This window comes from Eschrichtius robustus, chromosome 20 (assembly GCF_028021215.1).
Source record: "Eschrichtius robustus isolate mEscRob2 chromosome 20, mEscRob2.pri, whole genome shotgun sequence".
Taxonomy (NCBI): domain Eukaryota; kingdom Metazoa; phylum Chordata; class Mammalia; order Artiodactyla; family Eschrichtiidae; genus Eschrichtius; species Eschrichtius robustus.
The window spans coordinates 53,852,182-53,868,808 of NC_090843.1; the positions used below are offsets into that span (position 1 = coordinate 53,852,182).

General features: G+C 55.1%; 2 protein-coding genes across 2 annotated transcripts; both read left to right on the forward strand.

Annotated features, from left to right (window-relative positions):
* The first annotated feature begins 1,190 nt into the window (after window positions 1–1,190).
* DPH1 (diphthamide biosynthesis 1) lies at window positions 1,191–11,524 on the forward strand. The gene is made up of 13 exons (XM_068530591.1): window positions 1,191–1,277; window positions 3,105–3,257; window positions 3,375–3,438; window positions 5,032–5,153; window positions 5,576–5,733; window positions 5,863–5,984; window positions 7,865–7,933; window positions 8,662–8,818; window positions 8,951–9,051; window positions 9,903–9,981; window positions 10,262–10,402; window positions 10,573–10,680; window positions 11,385–11,524. Exons 1-12 carry the CDS (start codon window positions 1,217–1,219, stop codon window positions 10,660–10,662), a joined length of 1,317 nt encoding a protein of 438 aa, XP_068386692.1. The 5' UTR covers window positions 1,191–1,216; the 3' UTR covers window positions 10,663–10,680; window positions 11,385–11,524.
* On the forward strand, window positions 10,695–12,218 carry OVCA2 (OVCA2 serine hydrolase domain containing). Its single transcript, XM_068530592.1, has 2 exons — window positions 10,695–11,035; window positions 11,385–12,218. The coding sequence occupies exons 1-2, from the start codon at window positions 10,726–10,728 to the stop codon at window positions 11,882–11,884; spliced, it is 810 nt and encodes a 269-aa protein (XP_068386693.1). The 5' UTR covers window positions 10,695–10,725; the 3' UTR covers window positions 11,885–12,218.
* Window positions 12,219–16,627: the final 4,409 nt, after the last annotated feature.

The window sequence follows — 16,627 nt, forward strand, 5'->3', positions numbered from 1 at the left end:
CTTATCAAGCTGACGGGGTGTTCCTTGGACCCATGTTGGCCACATTCCTGTCCAAAGCTGTGATTGTCCTAAGAGCATCAGTTGGTGGTCTGAGGGGCAGAGCACTGACCCCTTCTGGTCCTCCCCTTGGCTGCTCATTCCCAGCCTGCCCAGCCAGCTGTCCTCTCTGGGCAGTCTTCCAGGCAGGGCCCGTCCCTGGCTGCTTGTTTTTCACTTCTCCATGCACCTTACTTAGGAGTTTCCAAGCAGGGAGGGCCTCCAGGGGAGCCCGAGGCCACAGAGCGCCTTAAAGGGCCAGCTGTGCTCACATAGAGAGCAGAGAGGAAGATGGTGCCAGAGGGCTGCATGGGCAAACGGCCCTGGGGGACGATTGCTCTATGGGGCAGACCTTGCTGAAAGCCAGTCCTGCAGGTACTCTGCTCTTCCAAATGTCAAGGCTGTCTCACTGGCTACCCTGCCTTCTCTTTGGGATTCCAGGAGCTTATGCCACTGATCAGGAGAGAGGCTTCCTAGGCCTGAGGGGCAGCCTAGGCAGGGCAAACGTTGGCCAGAATCCCGAAGGTTTAAGCAGTCGAGTCCTTAGACTTCCCCACTCTCCCAGGAAAGCACCTTCAGGCTGGGGGCCTTCCCCTGGTAGCAGTTTATCACAGGTGAACCTTCCACACTGTCGGTTCTAAAGGTGTAAGGGCAACCCAGCGCTCCGGAAACCGGCACCAAGACTTAACTTGGAACTGGTTCGGTGGGTGCTGAGTTCTGTCCTGTCCGAGCAATGGGGTCCTCTGAGGCAGGGAATGCGGCCCCACCCATAGGCATCCAGGGCTTATCAGGAGGTGGGAGAGATTGAGGGGAGCTGAAGGAGGACCCTGTGGTGTCCCCATTTACAAGACTCCGCCCGCAGAACTGGGGTAGGGAGTCGGCAAATAGGAGGGCACTTGTCCGGGAGAACCAGGTTCAAGCTGCCCGGAAGTGGAGGAGGGGACAGGGTCGCCGGGAGAACGCAACTGCTGTGGCCGGAGACCACTAGGGGCTCCCGAGAGTCTCGACCTTCCCGGCTGACCTGGGGGTCCACTCTAGCCCCACCCCTATCTTTCTCCTTCACGGTCCCCGCCCCGCAAATCCCCGCCCCTCGCTGGCCGATCGGCGATCGATCGCACTGTCTGCGCTCTCCTCGTTCTTCTAGCGCTGTCTTTTTGGTCCCAACGTGGGCCAGCTGGTGATGGCGGCGCTGGTTGCGGCCGAGGCCACAGAGTCCGGCAGCCGAAACGGCCCGGGCAGAGGTGGGTGCTAAAACGCTGCGGCCTCCGGACCTCGCATCTCGGGGTAGGGCCCCCAAGTCAGGGACAGGACCCTTTAATGGCGGCGGCGCGTTTCTCCTCCAGACCCAGAAGGCCTTGCCGTCGCTCGCTCTGGGCGGCTGTCGCTGGAGCCCAGGACGACAGGTCTTTCTTTTGCAGCCATAGGGCACGATCGGGAGCAGCCCCTCCTAGGAGCTTGTAGTCCTCAAGCCGGAAACGCTACCCGCCCTGCCTTGGCGGGCAGACAGACGCCTGAAGACTCACGGATAAGACGTACCCGACGGGGAGGGAAGGAGCCAGGCGCGTTGCCCTGGGCATTCCACAAGTGTGCCTTCGGGGAATGCTTCAGGAAAGATGCACAAGGTTTCATTCACCTGGCACTTATTGAGCGCCCGCTGAATGCCAGGCCTGTGCTAGGTGCAGGGACTAGACTGCAGCCCTGCCCTCAGGGATCTCACAGTCTACCGAGGAATGCTGACGTAAACAGAAGGTTACAGCCAAATGATAAAGAAGGAAGCGCCTACTGGCCCTTGGGACAAATCGAGCTGCTACGACTAGCAGCTCCCACACCCCAACAACCACAAGGGACTTGGGCCTCTGCAACAGGAGCTTCTGAGAGGGGCGGTCCCAGAGACGCAGGCTTGTGTTTCATGGCCTTTGAAACATCTGAACAAGTACCATAGCAGTGGTAACATTCAAATCTGGACTTAGGGTCCCAAGCCTGCCATTCTAGTTCTCCACTGCACCATCACCACCACCACCACCCCCCATGCATCAGCCCTCCACCCCCCTCCTCTCCCGCCAACACACACACAGAGGCTGAAGTGTCAGGTCTGGCAGGATCCCTGGCAGAAGTTCTGGCAAATAGTACAGGCTCAATAAATATTCGCTGAATAAATTCATTTCTCTCCTTGTCACATTCCCAAACTGTCTGGTGCCTAAAGGGATACCAGGGTTGGGCTAAACTGAATTATGGGGAGTAGGATGCAGATGAAGGGCTGCAGCCTTCCTAAAGGGCTACAATGCTTCTTCTCCTTTAATCAGGGGTTTGTAATTATTTGTGTACCTGCATTTGCCACCACTAGACTACTAGGCCCTAAAGGGCAAGGTCACTCTTCTGTCCTTACCTGTTTGCCCACAGTCCTGACTAGAGTGTATTCTTTCCATCCTTCCTGGGGTGGGAAGTGGGGTAGAATGATGGAACTGGGGAACTTGTTAAGTCAGTTAAATGTATGGTGTTTATTTCCCTTTTGAATGAGGAGAGGGAAGAGTGCAGGAATTAACCAGTGTAGACATAGTCAGTGGGACTCAAGTAAGGAAGGCAGTCTTTTAAATTAGTACTTACAACAGTTTGCTTATAGATCTCATATCTAGGATCTCAGAACTTCAAGGTGTTCTCAGGGGCTGGGAGGAGAGGGACATTTTCCCAGCTGGTTGGGCTGGCTGGGCTCTTGGGGTTTCCTCAGGATTGTTCTCTATCAAGGAGCAGTTGTGTGGACTTTTTTTTCATTTGCCTCTCAGTTGAGTCCCCTGGTGTCAACTTACTCTCCTGAGGTAAGAGCTGAGCCACATGCTCAAGTCCTTGATTCCCAATAATCTCATAACATGGAAATTAATTATACAGATTTCCTCTTAGCTTAATGGGTTGTCTTTCCAGCTTCAGGATGAACTCAGTGGGGAAGAAGGCTGGGCCAATCCCCTTGGCATCTAGGATCTGGGCCTTAAACTTGGGTGGTGTTAACAGCTCACTCAGGTCTGGCTGTGGTTTAGGCCAGGCACCAACCAACTCAGGCCTTGCACTCATCCTAGGTCGAGCCCCTCGGGGCCGCTTGGCCAATCAGATACCCCCTGAGATCCTGAACAATCCCCAGCTGCAGGCAGCCATTCAAGTGCTGCCTTCCAACTATAACTTTGAGATTCCCAAGACCATCTGGAGGATCCAACAGGCCCAGGCCAAGAAGGGTGAGCCCATAAGCTTTGAGTGGGTGGGGGAGGAGAGGTTGCCTGGCCGAGCCAGGGGCAGTGTCCCATCCCAGGCTCTTCCCAGCCCTCTGCTCATGTCTCTGCTCTGTCTTGCAGTGGCCTTACAAATGCCTGAAGGCCTCCTCCTCTTCGCCTGTACCATCGTGGATATCTTGGAAAGGTGAGCCTTGGGCCACTGACGAAGCTGAACCAAGACCTTCCCCATGTCCATTACAGCTCTGCCTGTTGGCATCATTTTTTCCTTCTGGACCTCTGCCTTACCGTGTTCCTTCCCACAGCCATACACACACCAAGGGAAAAACCCCAAACTAAACTCCTAGCCTGCCGCAATCCCTGCTTGTCTCTGTAAGTCTCCCCTTCTCTAAAAGAAATTGGGAGGGAGAAATGAGTCAATTCCAGTATCTTCAAAGGTGGGCCCACAGCAGGTGGTGGGGCCTGAGGAAGAAGCTAAGAGTCCTCAGAGTTGACCCTGCAGTGGGCTGGGTGGTCAGCGTGGGGTCTGGCTTGGGGGAAACTTTTTCTCTGGCACATTTGGAGGAGTGAGGCAAGAGGGGCTTGGCAGAGGGAGAAGCGCATAGGAGATGGTATTCAGTTCCTCTACCTCCCTCATCTAAGTTTCTTCAATACAATGAGCCATCCTTGGGAGGGGGGTGAGTGCTCAGCCATCTGGAACCAGCACAGGAACGGGGAGGGCGAAAGAAGAAAGGGGAGGTCATCTCGTGATGGGAACCTCCCACTTCCCTGCTGCTGCCCTACCCCCACCCTGCTCCTCATCCCCGCCGCCACAGACTCACTTCCCTGCTCCCACCCTCTTGCCCCTTGGGGATGCTCTCTGGGGCTCGGGCCAACTTGCATACATTTTAATCTATAAAAAATTAAGTGCTCTGGCTGACTCAGACGCCTGGGCTGCATTCTAAGGAGCTGAATTATCTGCTTCTGTGCACAGCCTGATTTGGGGAGAGGGGGGAGCTGCCTGGCAGAAGCTCAGCTTTCCGCACCACACCCCCAAGAGAGGAATGGGGAGACCCCATGACACTGAGCCAGACTCCACGCCCCAGGGGTGGGTCTCAGGGAAGAGCTAGTCCTCTGGCCCCATTCCTGTGGTGAGTTCAGGGAGAGTGGGGTCTTCCCCAGCCACCCCATCCCCCAGTGATTCAGGCCTGGCAGCAGATCCCATGGCAATGTGCTGGCCAGAGCCCACTCTTCCTGACGCATGAGGTGTGTGGGTGGCGCCATGTGCTGCGGAGGAGCTGTCCATGGGTCCCCCCATCCCGGGCACAGAGGGCCCTGACTAAGGGTGGGGAGGTAGCAGTGGGTCTGGGCGACGGGCAGGCTATGTGTATCCACACACACGTGCCCACACACGTCATGGTGCCAGGGTGTGGGAGTGGGTGTCTTTGCCCCTGTGTGCATGCTCATTGCTCTGGGCGGGAGGAGTTGGGGCGGCGGAGGTCTGTGTTAGACCCCCTGTATGCCAGGCTGAGGGTTGGGGGTCCCTCTTGCAGTCTGAGCCTGGGCAGAGGAATAAGGATGCTACAGAGTCCGTCCTCATACAGCTACGGTTCCAGGAGCTGCTGCCAGTCCTGGGGGAGGTAGCAGCTGGGCCCCTCCTACTCTGTTGGCAGAAGTGGCAGCTGCCAACCCAAGGGATTGGGAGAGGTAGGGAGAGTGGAGCTGGGCCCTGAGATACCGCCACAGTTAGGTTCTCTGCTACCTCCTTGTGTCACTGTCCCATTGTTCCCCACCCCGACAGGTTCACGGAGGCCGAAGTGATGGTGATGGGTGATGTGACCTACGGGGCTTGCTGTGTGGATGACTTTACCGCAAGGGCCCTGGGAGCTGACTTCCTGGTGCACTATGGCCACAGCTGCCTGGGTACGGCAGACCAGGACACCCAGACCCTGGCAGGGAGGTGGGACTGCACGCTCATCTCCATCACAGTGCCTTGTCCTGCTTGTATGCACAAGGTGCCTCCCGGTTTCTGGGATGGCCTTGGCCTCCCTGCACTGCAGGTGGATCTTTCCTTTGGATTTGGTTGCCTTGGAAACCATGCTGCTGTCCCAGATGCGGGTGTTTGAAAGGCTGTTGGTGGTAGAGCAGGCTGGGCCCCCAGCCGAGTGACAGAGATGGAGCTTCTAAAAGACCTGTGACAACACCCTCCCCACCTCCCCCAACCCCTCCCTCTAACCCTCAGGCTAAAGCCACTGGTCCTGGCTACTCAGAAACCTTGGCCCGGGCCAGGCCCTCTGCCCCTCCTGCCTTCCAAAACAGTCTCCTGAACTCTTCCCTCCTCCCAGTTCCCATGGACACCTCGGCCCAAGACTTGCGGGTGCTGTACGTCTTTGTGGACATCCGGATAGACACTGCCCACCTACTGGACTCTATCCGCCTCACCTTTCCCCCAGCCAGTGCCCTTGCGCTGGTCAGCACCATTCAGTTTGTGTCAACTTTGCAGGTAAGTGGGCAGACAGTGGCCAGTCTCCAGGCTCTTCCTGGATCCCCATGGCAGGTGCTCCAGGCTGGTCCTATGGCCCTGCCTCTCCTTCCGCATCCACTTGCTTCCCTTCCCTCATTATCCCTACAGGCAGCTGCCCAAGAGCTGAAAGCTGAGTATCGTGTGAGTGTCCCACAGTGCAAGCCCCTGTCCCCCGGGGAGGTCCTGGGCTGCACGTCCCCCCGTCTACCCAAGGAGGTGGAGGCTGTTGTGTAAGTGAAAAATGGGGTGCCGGTCATAGAGACGTAAGAAATATACCCTAGGAGGGAGCTGAGGTTCATCATCCAGGGAAGGAAACTGAGTCTAAAGCTCCTTAGCCATTCGCTCAAGGTCACCTTGCAAGATGGGGACCAAATAGGGTTTCAGGTTTCCTGTCTCCCTCTCCAGTGCTCTGTCCAACATCCAGAAGGCTATGCCCTGGGTGGAGCAGGAATCAGGGCCTGATGGGGGGGATGAGGGTGGGCTAGAAATGGTGGGAATATAATTGGAGAAGATGGATGGGCACGCCCAGGCTGCAGCCCCATTAATTTAGCATCCGGACAGCTAACAAGCAGGAGCAGCATGTCTCCTGCTGCCTAATTATTTTAGGTAATGGAAATGCTTAATGTTGTGTGAACGCAGCCAGCCCCGGAGCCGACAGCTCCCCCGGCTAAGACTGGGGAGGGGAGCCCCATTCCCAGCTAATGGCAGGGAAGGAGGGAGGGGCACTCCCCAGACTCAGCCCCACCGCTGGGGCTGCTGCTGCTCCCACAAGCCTTGCTGCACCCACACAGGACATCCCTGCCCCTAGCAGGCCCACCTCAGGGCCTTCCCCAGCCCAGACCTGGGAGCCCTGCTCCCTGAGGGGCATTCCCCCTGTGCCTGTGCCTACATAACTCTGAGCTCATAGATGCCTACCCCTGGGGGCGTCATGGTGTGTGTTGGAAGGAGGGACACCCTGAGTGTTGGCCATTCATCAAAATTTGGTGTGATCTCCAAGACAGAAGGAGCTGCCATGCAGATTGTCTTCCATGCTCTGGCCTCTCCATGGTCTGGGAAGGTACTGTTAGGGACAGCATCTCCTAGGCATGCTTGGTACAGCCTGATGGGTAAGCCTAGAATCAAGTCCCAGATATACTGCTTAATAGCTGTGTGACTTTGGGCAAGTTTCTTAACATCCCTGAACCTCACTCGTATCTTTTGTGAAATGGGGCTACTATAGGTAGCAGCTTGGAGGATTACCTCATAGGACTGAGTGAAGTTGTACATGTCAGGTGTTTAGCCCAGGCCTGGTACACGGAAGGCACAAGCCCAGTAAACAGTGGCTGTTATTACAACTCAATAACTGGACCCAAGAGCTAGTTTGGGCAGAGAGTAGCCAGTATATACCCTGAAAGCTCATTTATGGCATAGATGACACCCTGAACACTACTTCCCACATCTATATTGAGCTAGGTGAGGGAGCATCTGTCACTCCACCTCCAAGTTAGGATCTAGATCTAGAGCCTTACCATGGCCTTGGCTGTCCCTTTACTCTTCCCCTAGAAGGTCGGGGTGGGGAGAGGTGCAGTTCTTAGATTCTGCATTACATAGCTAGAGGGGCCTTAATGGTCATCCAATTCAAACTTATTTTACATGTGAAAAAACCAGGATGGGGGTCTTCCCTGGTGGTGCAGTGGTTAAGAATCCACCTGCCAACGCAGGGGACACGGGTTCCATCCCTGGTCCAGGAAGATCCCACATGGGGCGGAGCAACTAAGCCCATGCGCCACAACTACTGAAGCCCGCGTGCCTAGAGCCCATGCTCCACAACAAGAGAAGCCATCTCAGTGAGAAGCCCGTGCACCACAACGAAGAGTAGACCCCACTCGCTGCAACTAGAGAAAGCCGGCGCACAACAACGAAGACCCAACGCAGCCAAAAACACCCAAAAACAAAACAGGGTGGGTGGGGTGGGGTGAGGGGGGCAGTGTGTGTGAAATGATGCTTTGTCCCAGTTCACATACACAGTCAGCAGCATAGCCAAGAACTCAGTCCTCTGGACCTCCGAGCCAGTGCCTGCTTCTTCTGGTGCCCCACCCCACACTTACTGTTCCCTTTCTCCCCCCTGCAGATATCTTGGAGATGGCCGCTTCCATCTGGAGTCTGTCATGATTGCCAACCCCAGTGTCCCCGCTTATCGGTATGGACTGAGCTGGGCTGACCAGCTGGGAAGGGGGTGGGGTTCCCTGCCACTGAAACCCTCAATCAGCCCAAACTTCCTCATCCCTTGGCCACTTAACAGCCCCCGGCCCTAAGGATCTGAGGCACTTGGGTTCTGAATCTGGGTATCAGGAGAAGGGTTGCTGCTGCACAGCACCTACCCATCCCCTGGAATCACACCTGGATCCTAGACCCCTCTCCCACTCTTGCCTGCTCGAGTTGTGGAACTGATCTTCCCAAAGACAATCTCTGCTCTTGCCTCTGTTCTTTTTTTTTAATTATTTTTTAAATTATTTATTTATTTATTTATTTATGGCTGTGTTGGGTCTTCGTTTCTGTGCGAGGGCTCTCTCTAGTTGTGGCAAGTGGGGGCCACTCTTCATCGCCGATGCGCGGGCCTCTCACTATCGCGGCCTCTCTTGTTGCGGAGCACAGGCTTCAGACGCGCAGGCTCAGTAATTGTGGCTCACGGGCCCAGCTGCTCCGCGGCATGTGGGATCTTCCCAGACCAGGGCTCGAACCCGTGTCCCCTGCATTGGCAGACGGATTCTTAACCACTGCGCCACCAGGGAAGCCCTTGCCTCTGTTCTTAATTGCCTGCATGCAGCCTGAGGGTTCAGGAGACCAAGGGGCCGAGTCGGGGAGCTGTGTATATAGCACAAATCCTGTAAGTGGCTGTCACTGTGACCATGACAGCTTCTTTTCCAGATACGACCCGTACAGCAAAGTCCTGTCCAGAGAGCACTATGACTACCAGCGCATGCAGGCCAACCGCCAAGAAGCCATAGCCACTGCCCGCTCAGCTAAATCCTGGGGTCTCATCCTGGGCACTTTGGGCCGCCAGGGCAGTCCCAAGATTCTGGAGGTCAGAGGGCTCGGGATGGCCTCTGGAAAAGAGGACTAACTGGGAACCGAGCTGGGAAAATCAGTAGCCTAAGGGATTTAGCTTTGGCTGCTTGATCATGGGGACCCCAGCTCTGCCTCCCTCTCCCAACAGCACCTGGAATCTCGGCTCCGGGCCTTGGGACTTCCCTTCGTGAGGCTGCTGCTCTCTGAGATCTTCCCCAGCAAGCTTAGCCTTCTTCCTGAGGTGGATGTGTACGTTTCCCCACCTTACCTGTCTAGCTATGACTCTGGCTAAAAAAGCTTAGAATCTGGGTCCTGCCCAGCACCTATTGAAGGCTGGAGTCGGTGCTTCCATGATCATGAAACTTTAGTGTTTACAGAGCACTTGTCCAGCAGGGACTACCTTTGGCTGTGGGTCTTCCCTACTTTGTCTGGCTTGGGGGCTTACAGGCAACGGCAGCATCATAGTCCATTCCGCATGAGATGAGTTGGAGGCGTGGTTGGCACCTGCACTGTACCAGGCACTAAATTTGATTCTGGGGATATTATTGCAAATGAGCTGCCCAGGCCCTCCTTCAGAAAGCTCATAGTCAGTGGAGGAAACAGGAGAAAACAAGCAACACCATAGTGTTATTCTTTTTTTTTTTTTTTTTAACATACTTATTTATTTATTTTTGGCTGTGTTGGGTCTTCGTTGCTGGGCGTGGGCTTTCTCTAGTCGCAGTGAGCGGGGGCTACTCTTGGTTGCGGTGCGGTGGCTTCTCATTGCGGAGCATGGGCTCTAGGCATGCGGGCTTCAGTAGTTGTGGCTCGCGGGCTCTAGAGTGCAGGCTTAGTAACTGTGGCGCACAGGCTTAGCTGCTCCGCAGCATGTGGGATCTTCCTGGACCAGGGCTCGAACCCTTGTCCCCTGCATTGGCAGGCGGATTCTTAACCAGTGTGCCACCAGGGAAGTCCCCATAGTGTTATTCTAAACAGCAGTAGGTGACAGTCTAGAATAGTAAGCACGCATTGGCTGTGTTGGGGACACAGCCATGTTCTTCAGCATGCTGCCCAGGAACAGGGGGGCCCCCCCTTGGATCTGACGTGACTTCCCCTCCCAGGTGGGTGCAGGTGGCATGTCCACGCCTCTCCATTGACTGGGGCACAGCCTTCCCCAAGCCGCTGCTCACACCCTATGAGGTAACACCACGTTTTGAAAATCCCTGGGAGAGAGGGGTCTTTGCTCCTAGTTCTGTATAGGAGGGGATCCGAAGTGGGGTGGGTGGGCAGCACTTAGTTACAGCTGAGCCAGTTCCTAGCTGTGTGGCCTTGGAAGTCCCTTCACCTCTCTGAACCTCACATTTCCTCTCTGTGCTATAGGGATATAGTAGGACCTTCGTAGGCCGTCGTGAGGGCAGAATTAAATAATCCTGCGTAGAAAAATGTTGGCAGATGTTACTGTCCGGTGTTTCTCCTCTAGGCGGCAGTGGCCCTGAGGGACATTTCCTGGCAGCAGCCCTACCCTATGGACTTCTACGCCGGCAGCTCCTTGGGGCCGTGGACGGTGAACCACGGGCGGGATCGGCTGCTCCAGCACCCGGGCCGGCCGGCGCTGGGGAAGGTAGGAAGGAACCTCAAGGAGGGCGGAGAGGCTTGGGCGCGGCCAGACATTGGCCGCCTCCTTGGTGACGCGAGCCGAGCCCGCCGCCTTGCGGCCGCTACGGGAAATGCGTGTCAGCGGGGTGGGGAACGCCGGAGAAGCGGGACCGTGACCAAAGTCGGCCACCTCAGGTTCAGGAGAGGCCCGCGCGCCCCTTTCCAGCCGTGGCTTGCGAGGCTTGCAGCTGCAGAAACGAGGAGGTCGCGCCGCCCGCTCCCTGAAACGCTCCTTCGTCCCAGGTATCAGCTCCAGCTCTGGCCGGGCCGCACCCTCTCTCCGTTGTCATGGCAACGCCCACTCTCTCTGAGGCCCGCCTCCAGGGTGGTGCCGGCATTGGGTTCCGTCCCCTTATGTTCAACTTCCGCTCGGGGAAAGACCGCTTCCGGTCCCTCTGGCGCTTGCCCAGAATTATGGCTACGTCTCAGCCTTTGCGGGTCTTGTGTCTGGCCGGTTTTCGGCAGAGCGAGCGGGGCTTCCGCGAGAAGACTGGAGCGCTGCGGAAGGCGCTGCGGGGCCGCGCAGAGCTTGTGTGCCTCAGCGGCCCGCACCCGGTCGCGGACGCAGCGGGCCCTGAGGGCGCCGGGCCAGACCCCGGTGAGATGAGCCCTGCCCGGAAATGCGCTCAGTCTTCTCTGTCTTGCCTCGTCCCCGTAACGCCTGCCTGCACACAGCCACCCTTGCCCTCCCCTCATTTCTGCCACCCTCCCACCTCATTCTGCCTATGCCCTCCATCCCTCCCACCCCAGCCCCTCGCTCAAATTCCAGCCTGGCCCTCCCAGACTTCCACCTTGTCTCCTCTCCAGGTCAGTCTGTTCCCCCCTCATTTTCCCCAGACTTTATTCTTTCCTTCAGCCTCCTCTCTTTCCCTCACTCCCTTTCTCATTTCCCTCCCCCTGGATTTACCCTTTCCCTAACTCTGAACTCTTCCCCCTCATCGCTGTAGGGCCCTGCCCTCCGGAGGAGCAACCTCGAGGCTGGTGGTTTTCCAAACAGGAGGCAGACGTTTTCTCGGCACTGGAAGAGCCCACGGTGTGCAGAGGTCTGGAGGAAGCCCTGGGAACGGTGGCACAGGCACTGAGCAAGCTGGGGCCTTTCGATGGGATCCTTGGTTTCAGCCAGGGGGCCGCGCTAGCAGCCCTTGTGTGTGCCCTTGGCCAAGCCGGCGATCCCCGCTTCCCTTTGCCCCGGTTTATCATCCTGGTATCTGGTTTCTGTCCCCGGGGCCTTGGCCTCAAGGAAGCCATCCTGCAGGGCCCCTTGTCACTGCCTTCCCTCCATGTTTTTGGGGACACCGACCGCGTCATCCCCTCTCAGGAGAGTATGCAACTGTGTAGCCGATTCGCTGGAGCCATCGCCCTCACCCACTCTGGTGGCCACTTCATTCCGGCAGCCGCGCCCCAGCGCCAGGCCTACCTCCAGTTCTTGGACCAGTTTGCAGAGTGAAAGATCAACAAATGCCTTTGCCTCTGCATTCCCTCTCCACCCCCCACCCCCTAATGGGGACACATGACCTTGATGCAGCCTCTATAATCCCTGTCCTCCCCTTCTTTCCCCTACTGTGATCTCAAGAGACAAATATCAGTACGTAAGACTCAAATTTTATAAGCCCAGCTCTGCACTCAAGAAAAAGAGGATTAGGAGGCCTAATGGACTTTGACCATGGCATCTGATATTCAAATATGAAAAAGGTCAGTGGAGCCCTGGATGAGTGGAGGGTAACACGAAAAGCAGAGACTGGCAGCGCTGTGACTGCCACACAATAAAGTGGTGATTTGGATTTTGAGCATCTTTTCCCTGGTATACACAGGAAAACTCTTTATTAAAAAAAAAAAAAAAAAAAAAAAAGTGGATTCCTCGCCATCCACACAGCCTCCAGGGCAGCACCAAGCAGGGAGGTGTTTCCAGTTATGAACCCCCAGGACAAGCTCATGCATGTGTGCACGTAGACACTTACACATTACTGGTGGAAGTCTTAAGTCCCAACCTGAAAGAAAGGAGGCCTCCCTGAAACAGGGAAGAATTTACATCTGAGAAGCTGGGGGAAGAGATCAATTGGCAGGGCTCCGCCTGGGCCATACTGAGTTTTGGCTTCCTCCATCCTGATCCCTAAGAGTGTTGTGTTGGCCTGTCAAAACCTGGCTTCATATGTTCTCTGCTTTCTCCACCGTAACAGTCTTACCCCTCCGAACTATGAGCTTGAAGGGTGGGATGGTGCTAGACCTTGATGGAAGCCAAAGACAGCACAGAAGTAACCTTCTTCTAAACTTGACCCTATTTGCAGCGTTTGAGATTGATGCTACTCTGTAGAGATTGCAGCCAAGGCCTAAGCAGCCCATCTGGTTTGAAAGTGCTGTTATTCCTAGACACTCTAAAGACTGCTTACTTCAGCCATTTCCCCCACTTCCAGGGCCTTCATCCCCAGCCTGCCCTGCCTCTGCAGACTCACCAGCTTGTTCCTTTTCTGGAAGATGGCAACAGGCCCTGTCTGGCCCTCAAGTATGGCTGCCCCAAGTAGTTTAGTAATTGAGCAGGAATTGAGACTAGGAGATTGTAGCACAAATACTCTAGCCATCCTGAGACAACAAGACAAATAGTCTGAAATTACCTGTAATTCTGAGTTCTTCACAACGGACAGCAGCTGTCCAAGATTTTTTAAAAAGAAAAAGAAAAAAAAAAAAAAAAAGCAGGAGTTACCTGCCCAGACAGACCCAGTTTACTGAGTCTGGAACCTTTACAGCAGAAAGTGGGGTTGGGGAGAAAGTTCTCCCTTGCTACAGTCTGCTACTGCCTTGTTCTTGGTGGGTTTTTTTGTTTTGTTTTTGGTTGTTTTAAAGGGATCCCTTCCTTGGCAAAAGGAAGAGACTGAAATGGACTGAATTACTCCTATAGACCTGTTGGCTTTGGCCCATAGAATTTTAGAAAAAGTTGGGATTATGATACTTAAAAATTTTGGAATTTCACACAAATACAGATTCCTCGCTTCTCCGGAAATAAGCAGTTCAGGATGGATAGCAGTGAGTAGATATGCAGCTAAGGGCTCACATGCCCTCATGGCAATCACAGCAAGGCCCCAAGCGTTGAAAATGATGCCAACTTGGGATCATTGGAAGGAGTAAAGGAGAGAGGGAAAGACATTTGGGGAATGAATTTTAAGGCAGGGTTTAAAGTTGGAAGGGTGACGTTGAAGACCAGAGCAGTGTCCGGTGGAGCAGAAGTGAGGAGGTAAAAATTCCCCTGAGAATCAGAATGTCTGACCTAGAAGGAAACAGATCATGTGGTCCACTGGTTCCCAACAAGTGAGATACGTCCTCTCCCATCATGCCCTCCAGGAACAATGGGGAATCTTAAGGGGTTATTCCTCCCACCCTCCACATGGATTCCATGGGCCATTTGCATCAGGATCATGTTAAACCTTGGATTCCTGGGGCCAACTCCAGAGCTACTGGGACCCAGGAATCTGCATTTTGACAAACCATCCTGGTCATTCTCATGCAATGAAATACTTGAAAGCCACCGCCTTAGAGAGTAGAGTGTAAGTCTCTGGTAAATATGTGTAATTTTAAAAAGCCCCCCATGTGATTCTCATGCAGTCCACTAGGGAAAGGGAAGAAGCTCTCCTGTTAAGAATCATTGATCTAACATTTTCAACTAAGGAAAATGAGGTCTAGAGGATAGGAAGAGGAATATAATTTACTGAGTGCTAACTATGCCAGACATTGTGCTAAGCAGAAGTTTTAGTTAGCTAGTTTAATCATCTCACAACTTCATAAGGTAGATACTGTTATTAACCTAATTTTACAACTGAGGAAAGAGGCACAGAGAGGCTAAGTAACTTACCCAAAGTTGGATTCAGATCCAAGAACTCCCATTCTTGACCTTTACTAGTCATTGTTTTCTCTGCAGCTTCACAGAAGATGAGCAGAGAGGCCACCACTCGCTACTGTTGGACAGTATGTCCTGCGTGGGCCTCACCTTCCTAATCCATAAAATAGGTTGGCGGTGCGGTGCCCTAAGTGATTTTCAAGATACTAAAAAACTCTAACATTGTACAGTCAGTCCTTTGGTTTTTTCCCCTCTCTGACCACCTTCAGATGGGTTCAGACTGCAAAAGACTTTGTCTCTTCAAAACATCCCTACCATTTCTCTTTTCTACCTCTCACTCCACCTCTAGAGTTCCTAAAGCTCTTGGGAGAGAGAGTCCCTAAGCAAAGAACCCTCAACAGCCCCAGTCCTAGAGCTTCTGCTCAGAGAAATGTGTCCCCCTCCCCTGTTCATTCTAAGTGCCCAGAGCTGGGGTCTCCCACCACCACCACCCCCTTACAAGGACATAGTAGCCTAAGAGAATACTTAAGATCGAAATAGCTTTCTGCCGTTTGCAAAGATTTTTACTTATATGATCTTATTTGGTCCTCACAACAGGCCTGCCAGAAAGGAGGGATTATTATCTCATTTTATGGAAGGCTCAGAAACAACATGGCCCCTTAACAACCAGTTGATGGTGATGCCAGGTTGGACCGCCTGCTTCCCAGTGCACTACGCCCATGTGCACACACTACAGATGTCCACCGGATTCCAGAATCAGGTGCATTTTAATCCAAGACCTCAGTGTCCTTGGGTGGGAAGAAAACGTGTGGGTGTTGATTAGCTGTGAAACCAGCACCAGCTGCCTTAGAAGTAGTTTAGAAAAGGAGGGGGTATGGAGAGGTAGAGAAAAACTGGATTAATGGGTGGCAGGGCTGGGTTGCATTAACCATTCCCAACACCGTCCCTTGGGAGGTCCTGAACCCAATGAACAACAGTCAGCCCGTGGGTGATGATGGTGGTGGCAGGTGACATGCAGAATGTTTTTGAAGAGGTCATTGCTTACACTTCACTGGCCCAAGAGGACTTCAGCTCCTCTGGTATTTACTCCCCCTCTTTTGGGTTAATTTGAGACATTGTCTAAAACTGGAATACAGCATCTAAAGATAGACTGAGGTGAGGAGGCTGGTATGTTCAGACAACGGTTTAAGGACTGGTTAACTTTACAAGTTTTATGGCTTCCTGAGGGTTGGGGAACCCTTCTTATCCTTCAAGACCCAGAGGGAAAAAGAGAGGGAAGAGGAGTGAGGGAAGGCTGTGACTCCATCAGGACATGGGTTCAAGGTTTACCCTTTGCCCTCTGCCTACTCAGCTAGGGGTTCCTGGAAGAATGAGGTCGTGGCGCATTCAGGAAAACTTTCCTCCGCCTACCCGCTTCGGTCCCCAGGATGCAAACATTTTTCCAGGTCCCAGCAGCCTCCCTCCCACCAAGGAGATAAAAAGAACCCAAATCCCAGAACTACCCCTTCTCTCACAATCCCCTGGGTGCAGTACCTCGGCTAGGAGGACAGGACGGTCACTGAGGGGGACGGTCAGGCATACTCCGCAGACCGCGCTTCTTTCTCTGCCTCGGTGGATGCCCGGCTCCGGAGTAGCCCGCCTCCCTGCGCCTCACCTCCCGCCACCCCCGCAGACACATGGGCTCTCGATTCGCCGCCTCCGCTTCCTCCTGCTCCGAGTCTCCCCCATCCCGGCCCCGGCGGTGCGCTGCGCGGCGCGGCGCGTGGGCGTGCTGCGGGGCGACCATGGCTGTAGACTGTTACCTCCGGTTCCCACAGTAACAATCGAAAGCCACGGTTGCCCTGGAGACGCGGGGGCGGGGCGCGCGCTGCTGACGGCACTACGGCAGCTCCAGTTAGGCTGACGTCAGGACCGCGGAGTGGGGGGACGGCGGCGGCGCGGGCGCGGGCGGGGGACGGCGCTCTCGGCAGGGGCCGGGCGCTGGACTCCTGGGGCTGTGAGATGTGCGTGTAGGCCGGCAGCCCCTCAGTAGCCCTTGGGGACCGGGGACGGGACGGCTCGATGGCGGTGCCCGCGCCGGATCAGCACCGCGGACAGCGGCGGCGCGGGCAGCGAGGGCGGGGCTGAGGGACCCTCGGGGACAGAGGGGCCGGGGGCGCGGCAGGTGGCCCGGTCCGCGGTCCTGGGGCGGGGCCAGGCGTCGGTGGCCGTGACTGGAGACTGTTACTGAGGGCGGCCCGGGCAGTAAGCAGTCTAGAGCCAAGGTGCCGGCGCGCTGCCCGGGCAGGGTGGCTCCGTCGCCCGCAGCTGGGGGCGCTGCTGCTCTTCCTCCCCCGCGTCTCCAGCCCGTCTCTGACCCAGCGC

What these genes read in the sequence shown, in the direction of transcription:
- DPH1 (XM_068530591.1), top strand. Translation starts at nt 1,217, where the DNA reads ATGGCGGCGCTGGTTGCGGCCGAGGCCACAGAGTCCGGCAGCCGAAAC. An exon ending in CCCAGTGTCCCCGCTTATCG is followed by an intron (nt 7,934 to 8,661) that starts GTATGGACTGAG and finishes CTTCTTTTCCAG; the next exon opens with ATACGACCCGTACAGCAAAG. An exon ending in GCAGTCCCAAGATTCTGGAG is followed by an intron (nt 8,819 to 8,950) that starts GTCAGAGGGCTC and finishes CTCTCCCAACAG; the next exon opens with CACCTGGAATCTCGGCTCCG.
- OVCA2 (XM_068530592.1), top strand. Translation starts at nt 10,726, where the DNA reads ATGGCAACGCCCACTCTCTCTGAGGCCCGCCTCCAGGGTGGTGCCGGC. An exon ending in GGGCGCCGGGCCAGACCCCG is followed by an intron (nt 11,036 to 11,384) that starts GTGAGATGAGCC and finishes TCATCGCTGTAG; the next exon opens with GGCCCTGCCCTCCGGAGGAG.